Source organism: Chrysemys picta, chromosome 8, assembly GCF_011386835.1.
Source record: "Chrysemys picta bellii isolate R12L10 chromosome 8, ASM1138683v2, whole genome shotgun sequence".
In the NCBI taxonomy this organism is placed as follows: Eukaryota; Metazoa; Chordata; order Testudines; family Emydidae; genus Chrysemys; species Chrysemys picta.
In genome coordinates this window covers 37,945,092-37,959,857 of record NC_088798.1, presented here as the reverse complement: position 1 = coordinate 37,959,857, position 14,766 = coordinate 37,945,092, and the positions used below count along the sequence as shown (strand labels likewise).

General features: G+C 39.4%; 1 protein-coding gene across 6 annotated transcripts in view; it reads right to left on the bottom strand.

The window, feature by feature from the left end:
* The window catches only part of LOC101936372 (uncharacterized), a 79,195-nt gene that overhangs the window by 31,802 nt on the left and 32,627 nt on the right, over positions 1-14,766 (bottom strand). For 3 of the 6 annotated variants that reach the window (XM_065555616.1, XM_065555618.1, XM_065555617.1), the window contains 6 exons: positions 8,460-8,655; positions 4,898-5,034; positions 3,738-3,829; positions 2,248-2,359; positions 1,521-1,556; positions 921-959 (listed from right to left, as the gene is read on the bottom strand). In XM_065555616.1, the coding sequence (XP_065411688.1) occupies positions 921-959; positions 1,521-1,556; positions 2,248-2,359; positions 3,738-3,829; positions 4,898-5,034; positions 8,460-8,655 (612 nt within the window). Of the gene's footprint in view, positions 1-920; positions 960-1,520; positions 1,557-2,247; positions 2,360-3,737; positions 3,830-4,897; positions 5,035-8,459; positions 8,656-8,761; positions 8,898-12,117; positions 12,219-12,900; positions 13,037-14,766 lie in introns of those variants that run through there. The other 3 variants (XM_065555619.1, XM_042840626.2, XM_065555620.1) reach the window with 3 other exon arrangements.

Genomic DNA, 14,766 nt, shown 5'->3' with positions numbered 1-14,766 from the left:
ACCTTGTGGAATGAAATACCACAGGGGACATTTTTTGGTCATTTCATTCCACCAAACTACACCATTAAAAACTTTACTACAGAGAACTTAAACCTATTCCCCTCTCCACACAAACAAACCTAAATATACATATTGGGCCAGATATTCAGTGGGTTTATATTGGCATTATTCCATTTACTTACTAAATATGAAGTTTCAGCCTCGTATTTAATGCCCAGCACTAGGAGTGAGCCTGAGCTGGTAAATTCTTTTAGGTGTTCCAAACTAAGTAATGTTCAGATGAAAAATGATTGTATGCAGCTATTTAGTAATCTGACTACACAACCATTGGAGTGTATGAAATGTATAGCATAATTGCTGGGAGCAAGAAAGGCAAAACAAAAGACATCTTCACTGAGCTGTCACCTTTTTGTTTCTTAAACAAAACTCATATTTTATTCAGTTTCATACAGAAATTATTGTATACTGAAAGGAAGATTTCAGAATATGTGAGGTAAGTGATATTGGTGGAACTACAAAACCTGAAGGAATCATTATGGCTGGAAAGTGAAGATAAAGGAAATAAGTTAAAGACTTTCTGCTGTCAGCTTATCTGACCTTAGAGAGAAACATCTGGAGGATATAGCAGGAATGACAAATAGATATCTAGAAGTTTTGGCAGATTTTATTCACCCAAAGGCAAATTGTCAAATGGAAAGAAGAAATTGAATTAGAGATACTACATGATATAGGTCAGTTTCTGTGATAGCTTTGCATATCACAAGTAGAAACATTCTTAGAAATTCTGATGAATGGGGAGTAATCATTTCTCCTTGCTGTAACCAGTTCAAATTTAAGAGAGAGAAATTCTAAGTAAGCAATTCTTGTCATTTGTGGACAGCAAGTAGTGAATCAGTGCTGTCTGGAGAAGGAATGTTTACCTGAATACATCCACCACTACTTGAGTAAGTTCCTCCTTTCTGTAAGAAAAGCAGAATCCAGTTACTTCTTCTTAAAGAGCTTGTATAAATACCATATTGTTTCAGGAAAATAAACACTTTTTCCTGCTTGGTTTGAGTGAAGAACCAGAGGAATTTGTTTCCATTCGATCACCCTACTCTATGTAATGGTCTGATATGAGAAATGATAGGTATCTCCCAGAAAACAAACTAAATACTGATGCACTCAGATTTGAGTAGAAACCACAGGCAGTGTCAACTTTTTGTGAAAGTGTTTGAATAGCATTGTCCATGTCCTACTATAGTGTCAATAGAATGAACGGACCAGAACTTACTGGATGAGGAGTATGAAGAATGGGAATTCTAAAGTTGAGATAATCAAAGCCTCAAGTTAATGCCAGTCCTTCAAAAGTCAATCTGTCTTATTAAGATTTTCTGTGAGAGCCACACCAAACATTCAGGAGAAAAATATTTAAGCACATGATGATATTCTTTTTTAAATGCTCCCACAAAACAAATAATAACACAATGCAATTAAAAAATAAAAAAGACACTGGAAAAATGTAGAGAAATAGTTCTTACCTTGGTACATTCCATCTCAATCACAATCCGTGAAGCCTATAAAGAAAACAGAAGCCAGTTATTACTTTGTAAAAGAGCTTGTTTGAATATTATCTTTTTCCTGGGAAAGAAACTCCCATTTACTTGGTGAGATAAAGGGCCAGAGAAAGATGTTCATTCTTGGTTAGATTAGCAGCTGGTGCAAACCAGCATTGCTTCATTGAACTCAATGGAACAATGGTGATTTACATCAGCGAAAGATCTGGTCCCTGGTTTATTCTTCCTTCACCTCACCTCCCTACACTATGGGAAAGTTTAGTATGAGGAGTTCTTTGAAAATGAAAATTAACTGAATACTTAAACTTTCATTTCTAAGAACATCCAGTGTAGTCACCCAATCCTTATGGCCCGGGGTAGCCATGGAGGACAGGGCTTATGATGTGGCTTATGCCTCTTGGATCACCTGGCTCTGTAATTTAACCCTTCTCCTGTTCCTTGTATGGTATTCATTGGCTAGAATGACTCAGTTTCCTTACTGTCAGATGGGATAATAATGGTTAATCCTCACAATACTTGAGTTACAGTAAGTAGGTAGGGTCAAATTTTCCAAAGCAGCCACCGATTTTGTCTGACTCAGTTTATAGATGTCCAATTTGAAACCCCTCAGATGGGGCCCATTGTCATGGAAGTATATTTTGTCTTCCACATTTATTTATACTACTCAGACAAAAATAAACTCAAAACATACCTTCTTCTTATTCCTTCTTTCTGTGACATTGGCTGACTGAGAAGGTCTAGGAGTGACAGTTTTGCTGAGAACTCCAACCCAGAAGTTCTTTGAATCTTGAACAAATGTTGCTCTAGAGGGAAAATAAGATCAGTACAATTTACTTTCTCTAGCAAATTATATTTCAGTATATTATGAAATAGAATCACAAGATTTCTTTCAGCTAAGAAAACTCACGCTTGTTAGAGTTATTTGAAAATGTATGATTTTCAGTATGAATTCATGTTGCAGCCTTCAAGAAAAGGTGTAAGAAAAAAAAGTTTCAAGAGTATGTAATTAAATCTTAGAAACTTTTTTATTTTCTAATTCCTATATTAATGTCCAACATCATGCCAAGGATCAACAAAATAGAAGGTTAGAAGGCACGGAAGAGGAATGAAAGCTGCTTGGAGAAGCTTAGACTCCTGTGTGGATATCTGCTCAAATATTCACCAGTGTTGGAGAGGCCTTGGCAGACCTTCTCACTTTCATACAGTCTCGACCTATGGCTGAAGCATGGCTTTGATTGGACCAGAGAGAGGAGATGATCATACTGTGGAAGAGTTACTCAATTTCTGTGTCTTTTTGCTCCTCTTTGTACTTGTAAGGACTTAAGGGAGTTACTGATTTGGCCTTTCTACTGTAAACTTCAGATTTCAGAAGTTGAATATCTCAGCTGTTTCAAATGGATTTTGACTAACACTTGGCAAACATATTGTTAGCCCCAGATGTTATTTTTGTTGTTAATCAAAACTTTGTAATATGCCAGGCTAATTAAAGTTACATAAAACATGGCATACATTTGGCTTTAGCAGCTCTCTTCACTCAATCAATGTGTGTCTTGTGCCATTTCCACAAAAGAGCATGAAAAAAATATTTGCTGAGAACAGGTTATGAAAATGCCAGAATTAGATAAACAAACAAACAAATAAAGTGATGTTTAAAAATTAATCTTCAAGGATTCCCACTTCTAATCATTATTTTTTCCCATACTCAATATGAAAGAAATTATTTTATTAAAAAAGCAAATATTTTTATCAGTGTTGTATTAGGGCCTGAGGCAAAGCCAATTGAAATCAATAAAAGGCCTCTCTCATGTATGGGACTATTCACATGCATATGACTTCTCATGTGCATAAGGAATGGGGACCTAAAGGGTAAAAATTGCTTTCTGAGCCAGGGTCCACTAGTAATGCTATGAACCTTCTTGGAACTATTTGTGTGAGTAGAGGTTTGTAGGACTGGGAAACATATACAGTAGTTACTTTTAACAAAGTTTACATAAAAATGGTAGTGGTTTTATTATACTAATACAATGTGAAGATAATGCAAACAATGAAACAAAACAATACCAGGGAAAATATATGGAGAGCATAGACTGATTATGCCAGAATGAAAGTGTACACCCAAGGAAACCATATTGAACTGTCCCATGAAAATAAAATATCAAAGCAAAAAAATCAAATATATACCTAAATTGAATACTCTTGGTGTCCGAAGGTGCAATCCAAGTTGTTGTAACTTTGTGCTTCACCTCTGAATTTGTGTGGCTTACTGCTGAATTCTGTAATAAAAAAAATAAATAAAAAATGCTTTTGCATTTCATATCTATATGTGCTTGCATATATTAGTAAAGGAATTTGGCTACAACACAATGGGTAGGGCTGCAGATTTGTCACGGTGGTTGAAAAGATAGAGTGATTTCTCTGTCCATGACTTTTCTTTCTGCCCATGATTTTAATAAAGCACCCATACAGAGGGGAGACTCCAGGGTGTGGGGAGAAGAAGAGGGTTTGGAGAGTGAACCCTACTGGCACTCACCCCACAGCAGCAGCTCCCGTCCCGCAGGATTGGGCCTAGCTTCCCACTCCAGGATTTCTGACCTGGTACATGGGGTCACAGCTCCACTCAGATTTGGCCCAGATGCCCCTCTGTCATGATGGAGGGTGGCCGGACCAAACTTGAGTAAGTGGCGTGGTGACCTGGTGCACAGGGTTGTGCACAGAATCCATCCCCCTTCTCTGTCCATACCCATGATTTTTACACACCATTTCCCCTTAAGCCCATGTTTTTTTACTAAATTTATCATGACTGCTGTATTATTTTTGTTTAAAAAAAAAAAAAAAAAAAAGCCATGACAAATGATCTTTCACCACGACAAGAGGTCAGGACTTTTGATCTATACTTCATCCAAAAGACAGCACATCTAGCAGCACAGCAGAGCCCCCTAGCGCCATGCTGGAACATTAGTTCAGTACTAAGAATTGGGCCATGCACCACAAACATTTTACTCTGATTTTGCAGTTGATCCTCTGCAATATTGTGCATAAAAATCCAAGGGTACTGATCTGCATCCAAATGTGTCTTCTAGACATTGAATTCTAGTCACTATGAAGTCCGACATATCATATAGCAAACAGGCTTGGAAATCATAGGCCATAAACAGGTGAACAGTTCTAATGATTTGTCTGAACAAGAGTCCTTTTCTTTCTGTGAGCCAGAACCCTGGAGTTCTGATATAATTTTACATGTATTGCAAAATGAAAAATGTATGTTTCTTTTGATCAGTATCAATACAAGTATGTAAAAGTTAACCAAGCTAAGTAACTAATCTGAACGAGTGAGCACATACCGAAACATTATGACATGCAAGGGCTTGCGTGCTTGGATCTGTAATTTTAAAGGAACCAACAGGAGTATCTCCTTCAAGTTCTCGAGCCTGTAGATGAAATCCTTGAAAACCACGCTCTGCAGTTCCCTCTAGAGTCACTGAGAAAACAGTCATTTAAAGAAATGTAAGTTTCACATGCTGTGGAGCTGTCTTAAATAATACTTAACATCACATTTGCCATGCATCAAAGCATCCTGCATCTACAGAAATGCCTTATGCTCCATATATATATATTTAAATGTTATGGCTAACTGCAGTTTTTATTAGCAATACTGACACTGACAAGGAGGAAAAGAAACAAAGGTAGCATAGGCATCTGTGTGACATATTACTAAATACATTTGTGAAGTAACTTAACACTCCATATAATTTACAAACAACTTTGAACAACTTTAAAATGCAATACAGATGCTCTACACAGTGAACTGTAAAATCAAAATCTTCTTATTCATCCAACCTGCTCCTTGTGTGTATTCAGAGTCCTACATACTGGCTTTAGTGACAAAGATTTTCTACTTTTAATTGTTAGGCCTGCAGAGCCTACAGTGTAGGGGGCTAGGAGGTATTGAGAGAGAGAGAGATGGTTTCTCTTCTGTCTGAGTTCCAGAAGTAGGGGGCCGGTGTTTTGTTAGCTAAGTTCCAACTGCAGAATCTTATTTTCAGTGAAAAAACCCAACTTGGCTCTCAGATACCAGGCTGCTGAGTATGCAGAGTTGCAAGTTAGGAAACACACTGATTTACTCATTAACTCTTATTGAAAGAATCGAGAGACAGTAAACAGAACTGCACAATGTCATTTTTGAAGAGTCACTTTGCAACGTGAAACCATACTTTAAAGGGACACAGACAAGTTTTTATTATAATAAATGTATTTGGGTAATGCCAACAAAGTACTAAGTGTTTTCCCAAATATAATAGAAAGCCTGGTCCCTTTCCCAAAGAACTTGTCTTAAAAACAAAGATAGCCAGAGGAATGATAGAGGACCCAGGGGACAACATACAAGTCCAGGTTAAGGTAGTGATTGATAATACTGTACTTGGGCAAACATTAAAAAACATAGTCTACTATATCTCCAATTAATCCTCAACCTGCCCATAATTAGTCAACTACTTTCTTGTAGGTGTCATGGTAGAAGAGGGATTTGAAGGAGGAAAGAGTAGTGGCCTAGAGGCCAGTTCAGGTGAAGGCATTCCATACACTGGGGGGGGCAGTATGGATTAAGGCAAAGAAGTGGATGTAAAAGAAGCAGATAAAGAGTATGTCGTTGGTGGAGCTGGGGACAATGTAAAAAGAGATAAGAGCAGATGAGCAGGGAGAGGCAGAATTATGCAGGGTCTTGAAGGCAAGTGTAGGAACCTTAAAACCTGAAGTAATGGAAAATAGGGAGCCAGTGGCAGGATTTAACATAGAGCAAGGCCAGAGAGACAGGAAAGGAAGATCTTAGTAGCTGCTAAGGCCCATTCCTTGTTTTACTCTTTCTTAATGTTATAATGTGATGGGAATGTTCTCCCACACCTAAATGTTCCTTTAAAATCCACCATCATTTTGTTGTTGAGAATTATATTAAAACTCACAAGCACTTTTGAATAGTCTAACAGCCCTGCCATCTTTGGAAGAGCTATTAACAAAACCTCTTTTTAGAGCTTCATGGATTCTGCCTGATGTTTCCAGTCACAATGAGCCACATGTTCCCCTTCTTCTACATGTTGCCCCTGGTATCCTGTCCCCCATGAAAGCCCCTCCATCTCAACTCCATGGGACTGAGTCCCTGGGATTCCAAAGGCATTCTAGGGGCACAGTAGGACAGCAGGTGCTCTGTTCTCCATTTTGAGCTGCCTGGATTTCAAAGTGGAAACTGATCTGACTAACTCCCCTTCACACCGCCTGCTCATCTTAGTGGGGGCTTGTTGCAGGCTTGTTGTTGGAGTTAGTCAATAGTCATGAAGTTGCTTTAGGAGCCTTGCCACCAAGCTGAGAGGGGCCCACAGATCAGCGCTGGGGAGCAGGCTTGAGATGTGTTAAGCTGGGCCCCCAGCTTCTTGTGGCTTCAGAGAGAGACTCTCACCCCTGCTCTGTCCCCTTGAAAGAGCCAGAATTGTGCTCCTTCTGAGGATCCCCTTTCAAACCTCGCCATAGAAGGTATGCTGAGGTCAGGAATGGTGGCGGGAAGAATGTGTTGGGGTGGGGCTGTAGCATGCAGAACTGTGGACATTGTGTTGCCAACTCTCAGAAAGAAAAAAAAACAAAAACAAAAAAACCCACAACTAAGTGAAAATTTCTAGCCCTCTCACAGTTGCTCAGAAAAGCTTGAAAACATGAAGTGAGCATGATCTAGAGACTCAGAAACCAGAAGGCAAATAAAAAGCACCCAAAATGTATTATTTTTAGAAATCTCATGACTTTTCATCCAATCTCATGAAATTTCGGGGTCTGACTCATGCGTGTTGAATGCTTCAGGCTGGTAATAGTGAGAATCTGAGCAGTGCTGTTGTTCACATGGCAGCAGGAAGCTGCTGTAACCTAAACAGGGATGTGTAAATTACACCAGGTGCTGCCCCAGCCCACGACTGGGCAGGTGCAAAGGTGATGTAAAGCCTAGGCTGCTAATTCTGTGCTGAGCCTCTGAAAGGCACAACATACAAAGCCACCCTTGGAGTTCTAACACGTTGAGTTTTGTAGGCAAATTTTACGCTCCTGCAGTAGTGCAGCAAGTTGAGGGTAGTTCCCCTTTCTTCTGTACAGCGCTCAGCACACAACCAGTATTCAACAAATGAAATGAAATCAAATAAATAATAGCATAGCTCAGTTTTGCCAGTTGACTTTAGTTTCATCACAGACATTGTGTAATGGGATGAATTCATATTTGCCCAATAGGCAAGGGAAAAACATCTTCCCACGTGGAGAGGCAAGATATGAACTGAGTATGGATGAAAGAAAGGGCTATAGTTTGGGGATGCTGCAGAAGGAAACCAGGTGGGATTTTGGTGCAGCCTGAATTCAGTAGGAGAAGGAGAGTGAAAGAGTGTATGGGGAAAAGGGTACTAGCCCTTTAATTGACTGGCAAGAGCCCACAACCTGCAGCCTGGGGATAATTAAGGAGGCCCTACCCATCTTGAGGGCTGAGCCATATAAACAGGAACAGGACTAGAAGCAGAACAGGGGAGTCAGCAAACAAGCAAACTGGCTGGCGGTTTCTCTCTCAGGCACTTGGAGACAAGTTTAACCTGATTCAGAGACTTGGGTGTGGAGGACTATAAATTTGGATGCCCTGAACCTGGGGCCTGATGAACTGTTTGTTGTAAAGATTCCTGGCCTGAAACCTGATTAAAATGCGAGGGCATTTTGTTAATCTGTGACAGCTCCTCCTTGCCCCAGCGCTGTTGAACTGAAATCTACTGCTGCTCCACTTAGGGAAATTAAGGAAGGGCACACCTGTAGGGCCACACCAGGCTGCAAGAGGGCGCTCAAGGACTGCCTGCACCTTTACACGGAGACAGTTTTTAAATGAGTTAAATAGTTTACCTTGGATTTCGTTTCCTGGATCATATTTATCAAAAGATACAGCAATAACATATGGTGGAGTGGATTTTTGTGGTTCACCTCCATGGTGCGGTAGCATAGTATCACAATCTATTGTAGAGTTTTCATGTGGAAAACAAAGGATTCTTGGCAAAAATACCCCACACAACACAAACACGAAGAAAGGATATCTGTCCATCTGTGGAAAAACAGAAAGCATAGAGAAGTTGCCATGGCTATATCTACACTTAAAATGGAACAGTGGTGCAGCTGTGCCACTGTAGCGCTTCAGCATAGACACTTACAAGAGCAACAGGAGACGTTCTCCTGTCGCTGTAATTGTCCACCTCCCAGAGAGGCAGTAGCTAAATCAATGGAAGAATTCTACACAGGGTCTTAGGTCAGCTTAACCATGTCACTTAGGGGTGTGGATTTTTGACACCCCTGAGCAATGTAGCTTGGGTGATCTAATTTTCTAGCACAGGCCAGCCCTTCTTTTGTCAACCTAAGTGCTGTCTACACCTGGGGTTAGGCTGGCCTAACTACTTCTCCAGGGGTGTGGATTTTTCACACACCTGAGAGCTGTAGCTATGCTGATGTAACTTTTCACTGTAGACCAGCCCCTATCAACAGCTGTCATACTTGTTCCTGTTCCCCAGACCAGAAAATAGAACAAACCTTTTAGGTGCAGTAAATGATCCTAACCAATATTTTTCTTAAACAATGAGCTTCCTTCAATTGAAGGCTCCAATTCTTTGGTTTCATGATGGCCTCTCAAAACTAGAAAGAGGCATTTACTAAACCCCTAGCTCTGTGGCTCCAGAGTTTTGGTTCAGGCCCCTCTATAGTCAATTTAAAAGCCCCTGTCCCTCAGCATGCTTCTTGTTAAGAAAAATCATGACTGGCAGGGGCTCTTCCCATCCCTTCCACTGCCAAATGGTTGCCAGGAAATTTATTGTTAAATCCCCTGTTAAACTCTTAGCTTGATTTTTTGTTACTGTGTATATCTCAGATAAGTTAAGACTAAATGTCACTCAGACGTGCAACTTCACAAAAAATAATGATGGGAAGCAGGAGTGAAAATACATCCATGCTGCAGAGAACTTCAATGAGATAAAAAGTTGAGGGAGAAGGAAGTATTCTTGTAATTCACTCCAGTGGTAGCACAAATGGTACAATCTCTTGAAGAACAGAGAGGACATTTTCCAAAATTTTGCTAAAGCCTGTAAAATTAGATTTTATTGACCAGCTGTCTAAGCAATCTTAATATTGAGCCATGCCACCACATAATTACATAAGGTCATTAAACCTTGTGAATATTCTACTTTGTCCCAGTAATAATTGTGCTGATAAATACTATTTGGGATTTCAGAATGTAAAAGCCCTCCCTATTTTTCATGTCTGCTTCTGGGTGGGTTGACTTGTGGTGACATGTTAGGCTACAGAATAAATCAAAAAGGAGAAATTGGCTCAAGATTTCTTAAAGGACTTCTAACACTGTCTACTAGGGATACCTGTCCTTTTTCCATTGAGCCATATTTCTGCATCGACATTTAGAATAGAGAAATATTTGATTTTGTACATGTGTGGAAAAAAGAGTAAACTACCTTGTAAAAAGGGGAAGGCAGAATCAGATGTAAGAAAAATATAAAAAGCTGATGCAAGGGACCAAGAATATACTGGGTTAACTTTGAACTGAAATTGAACGCCTTGCCAACAAGGCACCGTGAGCAGAAAACAAAATGGACAGTTGTGAGGTCTGTATCATAATCCATCCCATGAGGAGAAGCCGATGAGCGTTTGTGAAATGCCACAATCAGTAAGTGTGGTGAGCAACCAGGAAAATGTTTAAACAAATAACCATGTCTTTTAAAGAAGAGATTCTCTCCCCCAAAACGCTCATGGAAAATGCCATTTAAATGGCAATCTTGTAAGTATTATATTAAGGGGGGAGGGATAGCTCAGTGGTTTGAGCATTGGTTTGCTAAAGCCAGGGTTGTGAGCTCAATCCTTGAGGGGGCCATTTAGGGATCTAGAGCAAAAAAAAAAAATCAGTACTTGGTCCTGCTAGTAAAGGCAGGGGGCTGGACTCAATGACCTTTCATGGTTCCTTCCTGTTCTATGAGATAGGCATATATTATGTTCAGGTGGGTGTGGTTACAAACTTCCCTGTGAAAATTTTGACATAGCCCACTTCTAATTAAAATTTAAGTATAGCATGTGGTGCTACTGTATTAACTGCTGCGATAAGCTGTTCTTATTAAATCACTAGTCTTTGTCTTGTTGAGATTCTTCTGTTTGACTCATATCATAGGTAGAAGTGTTTTGGTTTCTAATTAGTTGCTTTATTTTTAAGCATAGCATCCCTGGCATTTAAATTAGCTAAGACTAGAAAATTCACCCTAAAATATTTGTTGTCTGGAGTTATTTTGTAGTTAGATGTACTCTGGTCTGTCATGCAAGAAAACTGGCCTTAAGTTTCTTATGTTCTCAATTTCTGGATGGTAGGGAGACAGAGGACCAAAAGCAGCATGCTGAACCATGAGTGATAGGGACTTCTTTCTGCATCAGCCCTCTGATCCTTCAGATGAAAAGCAATGCAAAGAACTTGTAAAAGGAAGTCCATTCATTCTGGCCCGGAGATATATCTGTGACATGGCATCTTGGGGAACTAGGTTAAAAATTAGCAAAAATGGTGGCTATCTTAACACCTTATTAAATTTTGAGTCTGGACTAGAGATAAGTGCAGAAGATCCCAATAGAAAAAAATAACTCCCATGGAAATTTTGTTTTAGTACAGAGATTCCAGTGTAATTATAATTTCTTGCTGGCATAAAGCTATAATTTTCTCCATGAAAACATCCTTCTGATACAAATCTAAAAATTAATATTTGTCAAATGGAAACAGGCACAATTTTTAGGGAAAAATGTTATTTTCATGCTTCTATATTTTTTAATATACAAAATATTAACTGTGCCCTCAGATACATGTAGTCAGCCCCCACTGATTGCAGTGATCTATATTGCGCATATCTAATGGCAAAGTTCTAATTCTTTTCTTTGCTATCCCCATCCTGGATACATTCTCTTCTAAATACTTACATGGCCCTCATCACTGTAGTCTCTAATCCCTTGCCTTCAAAACCTCCAGCCACATTTAATTTAGCATAACTTCACACCAACATAAGTTCTTGTAGATCTATTTAATTATTTCAGTATTGACCCTTCCCCTGTCCTAAATCTGGGGGGTTCAGATACAGACAATTTGGTGACTTGATTCCCATTGTCCCATAGAATCTTGGGCAAACCCTTAAATGAAGACTAAAATTGTTTAAAAACAAAGCCTTAAAATATAATGAACAATGTCACTTTAATTAAATCTAAACATTTCCCTTTGAAATATAGCCTGGATGAGCCCTTCCATGCTTGCAATTTAGGGGTAAATCCTGCATCCCCTAAACCCAACAGACACCCTCTTCACAGACTCATTCTTTTCAAACATCCTTCTCCTTCCCTTGTTAGTCCTAAATCCTGTTCATTAGCCATAAATACACTCTAAAGCAGTAGTAGGCCACAGGTGGCCCACCACTGCTCTTAAGCCTTTGAGAACAAATAGCATCTGATCAGAGTACATCTTCCCTCCAAAATCCCAGCAATGTACCTTATTGGTTGAGTCCTGATCAGTGAGCAACCCCTGGTCCCTCTGTGGTCAGTGTAGAACAGCTGCAGCTGTGAAGTGCAAGAAGCTGAGCAAGGAAAGAGACAGAAATCAAGGCAGAAGTGGGAGGATCCACCAATCACAGACAGGGTGGGGAAAGGCAAGCAGCCAATCAGTGACACTGGCATCTCCACTGTGGAAATTAGGACACAACAGATGGAATTCTCCCATCCAGATGGGGCAATAACAATGCATACTGATCACAAATGAGTCATGCCTTCTCTGACCTTAAAGACATTACTACTATTGGGATACATAAAACTTTTGAGGGGTGATGGCTTAAAGCAACATTTATTGGCTAAAATCTATGGGAAAATACACATACAAGATACATCAATATTTCATAAGGATCTCAAGTGAAAGTACAGTATATTCTATTCTATTTCACTTTAGCTCCATGACTCCTGTGTTCAGCTTTTTACTGTTTCACCCCAGTATTACAGCATGGAACATTCAAATCGGGGGGATGCTAGTAAGTACCCCTTGCATCCTCCTTCTCCCAAAGAGCCAAATGAAGCTGGATTATGCCATCTAATATTTAAAAAAAGTGTTGTGGGAAGTTGTAATGCTAGCAGTGTCACTACAGTGCACAATCAGTTATAAAGCAATACTGATAAGGCTAGTTACATGTTTGTGTTTGCTATAATATTGGTAAGACATTGTACAAAGGCAGCTAGGGGAGACTTAGGCCATTAGGTCATGAGGCAGTGACTGTAAACCTAGTACCTTGATCCTATAAGGAATATTGTCTCTCTCTTCTTCTGGTTTATTTCAGAGGAACTTGTGTTTGATCTGAGTCATAGACAGGCCTTCATGTATTCCACCCCAAATGTAGAATCTAGGCTTTTGGTTTGGGTTTTTTTGTTTCTGATCTTTGTACAGACAACCTTGAAAACATAAACAGAATGTAAATTGCTATAGTGTTGTCCTCCTGAGTCTGCAGAGAGTCTGAAACAAAAGTTCTAAGAGAGGCATGAAATTCTTCATTCTCACTGGGTTATTAATGAAAGATGACAATTTAACTGTCAGCATTTAATTATGTTACTGCTGATCATTTTAGCAGAAATATCCAGCTAATGTGCTTACCATACATTCCCAAACTCTCCCTCCCCCACTCCTGGTGCCAAAAGCCCCTACCCAACTGCCAAAACTTCCAGCATTCTTCTGACAACTTCTGTGAAGCTATCATGTATTGTCCATTAAAAATAATCTTTGGTGTACTGAAAATTGAAAACGGAAAGCAGAAGATAAATTCTGTTTAAAATAAACACAGGGTGAAAGCTGCGGTTATCATTTAAAAACATCAGTGTTTAGTATCCACATGAAGCTGCTGCTCAGTTTTCAGTCCACAGCAGAGAAGCGCCAAATAATCTAGGGACTTTGCAGCAAAATTTAGGTCCTATTTGCTGTGGAATACAAAGGACCTTGGTAGTAGGACAGTGGTGGGAGATGAACTGCAGTATTCTTTGATAACCGATCAGATGTCACAAGGTTTCACAGCTGATGTTGCTTAATCGATTCAAGGAGCCTAGTGTTTTTTCAAAGAGCTCAAAGCACAGGTGAAGTCCTTTGGCCAATGCATGATAATAATGTATGGGAGTTTAACTGATTGAATCCTCATTTCTTCTCTTCTTTTCCCTCTCTAAAGTGCTATGCACACCTGTGGCACTATATAAATAATAATGGGCCACATCCTAAAGTTCTTACTCAGGTCATGCCAGTGGAACTTTCACACAAGTGTGAATGAGTAGAAATGGACAATGCACTCAGTTAGTTCTACTGCAATATGCTTTCCCCAGTAGAAAGGCACACTGCACAAATTCCTCTGAAGATTCATTTAAAAATGTTTAAAAATATTAAATTGAAAATGAAGGAGCCGTACACTAATAGGAATAATTTATGCTAACAGCGTCATGAGAAAGCTATGGGTGCACCTGAGATATGCATCAGTATCCCTCCAAACCACACCCTGCTGTGGTTTATTGCTGCTGTATATTTACATGCTGCCTAAGATGTCAAGGGACATGAGTAGCATGTGTAAGGGTGATGATATTTGTTTCATTTTTATCTTATGCATTGTGCAATATAATGCAGCTCAAGACCTGACGTAGTTTCTGGATACTTTTAAGCTAGGTATTTGGGTGTAACTGCTAACACATGTAATATGTCTTGCAAGGCAAAGTCACATCTAATTAACTACAATTTACAGGTGATTTACCATGCCTCACCATAGTAGATTATTTTACACCCAGCCATAGATACACAATTTAAACATCCATTCACCATGCTGAGGGTATGCTACAGAACTGGGATGTGATTATAAGGTTATACCCATGAGACAGGAAAGCCATAATATTGATGTACGGTATCATTAATTTTGCTTTCATAGGCAATCTATAGGGTTTTTCTTACACAAAACACCTATTAGAATCACTGCATGTTTGTGTTTGCAAGTATTTTATATCATGTCCAGGATACTGTAACCACAGTGTATGGGTGGGAAAGGCCATTTGAAAAATAGCACAAGTGCTGAATCAGTGTTGTGGCCAAGGGGACTCAGACACAATTGTGTATATGATGTTCTCATAGACT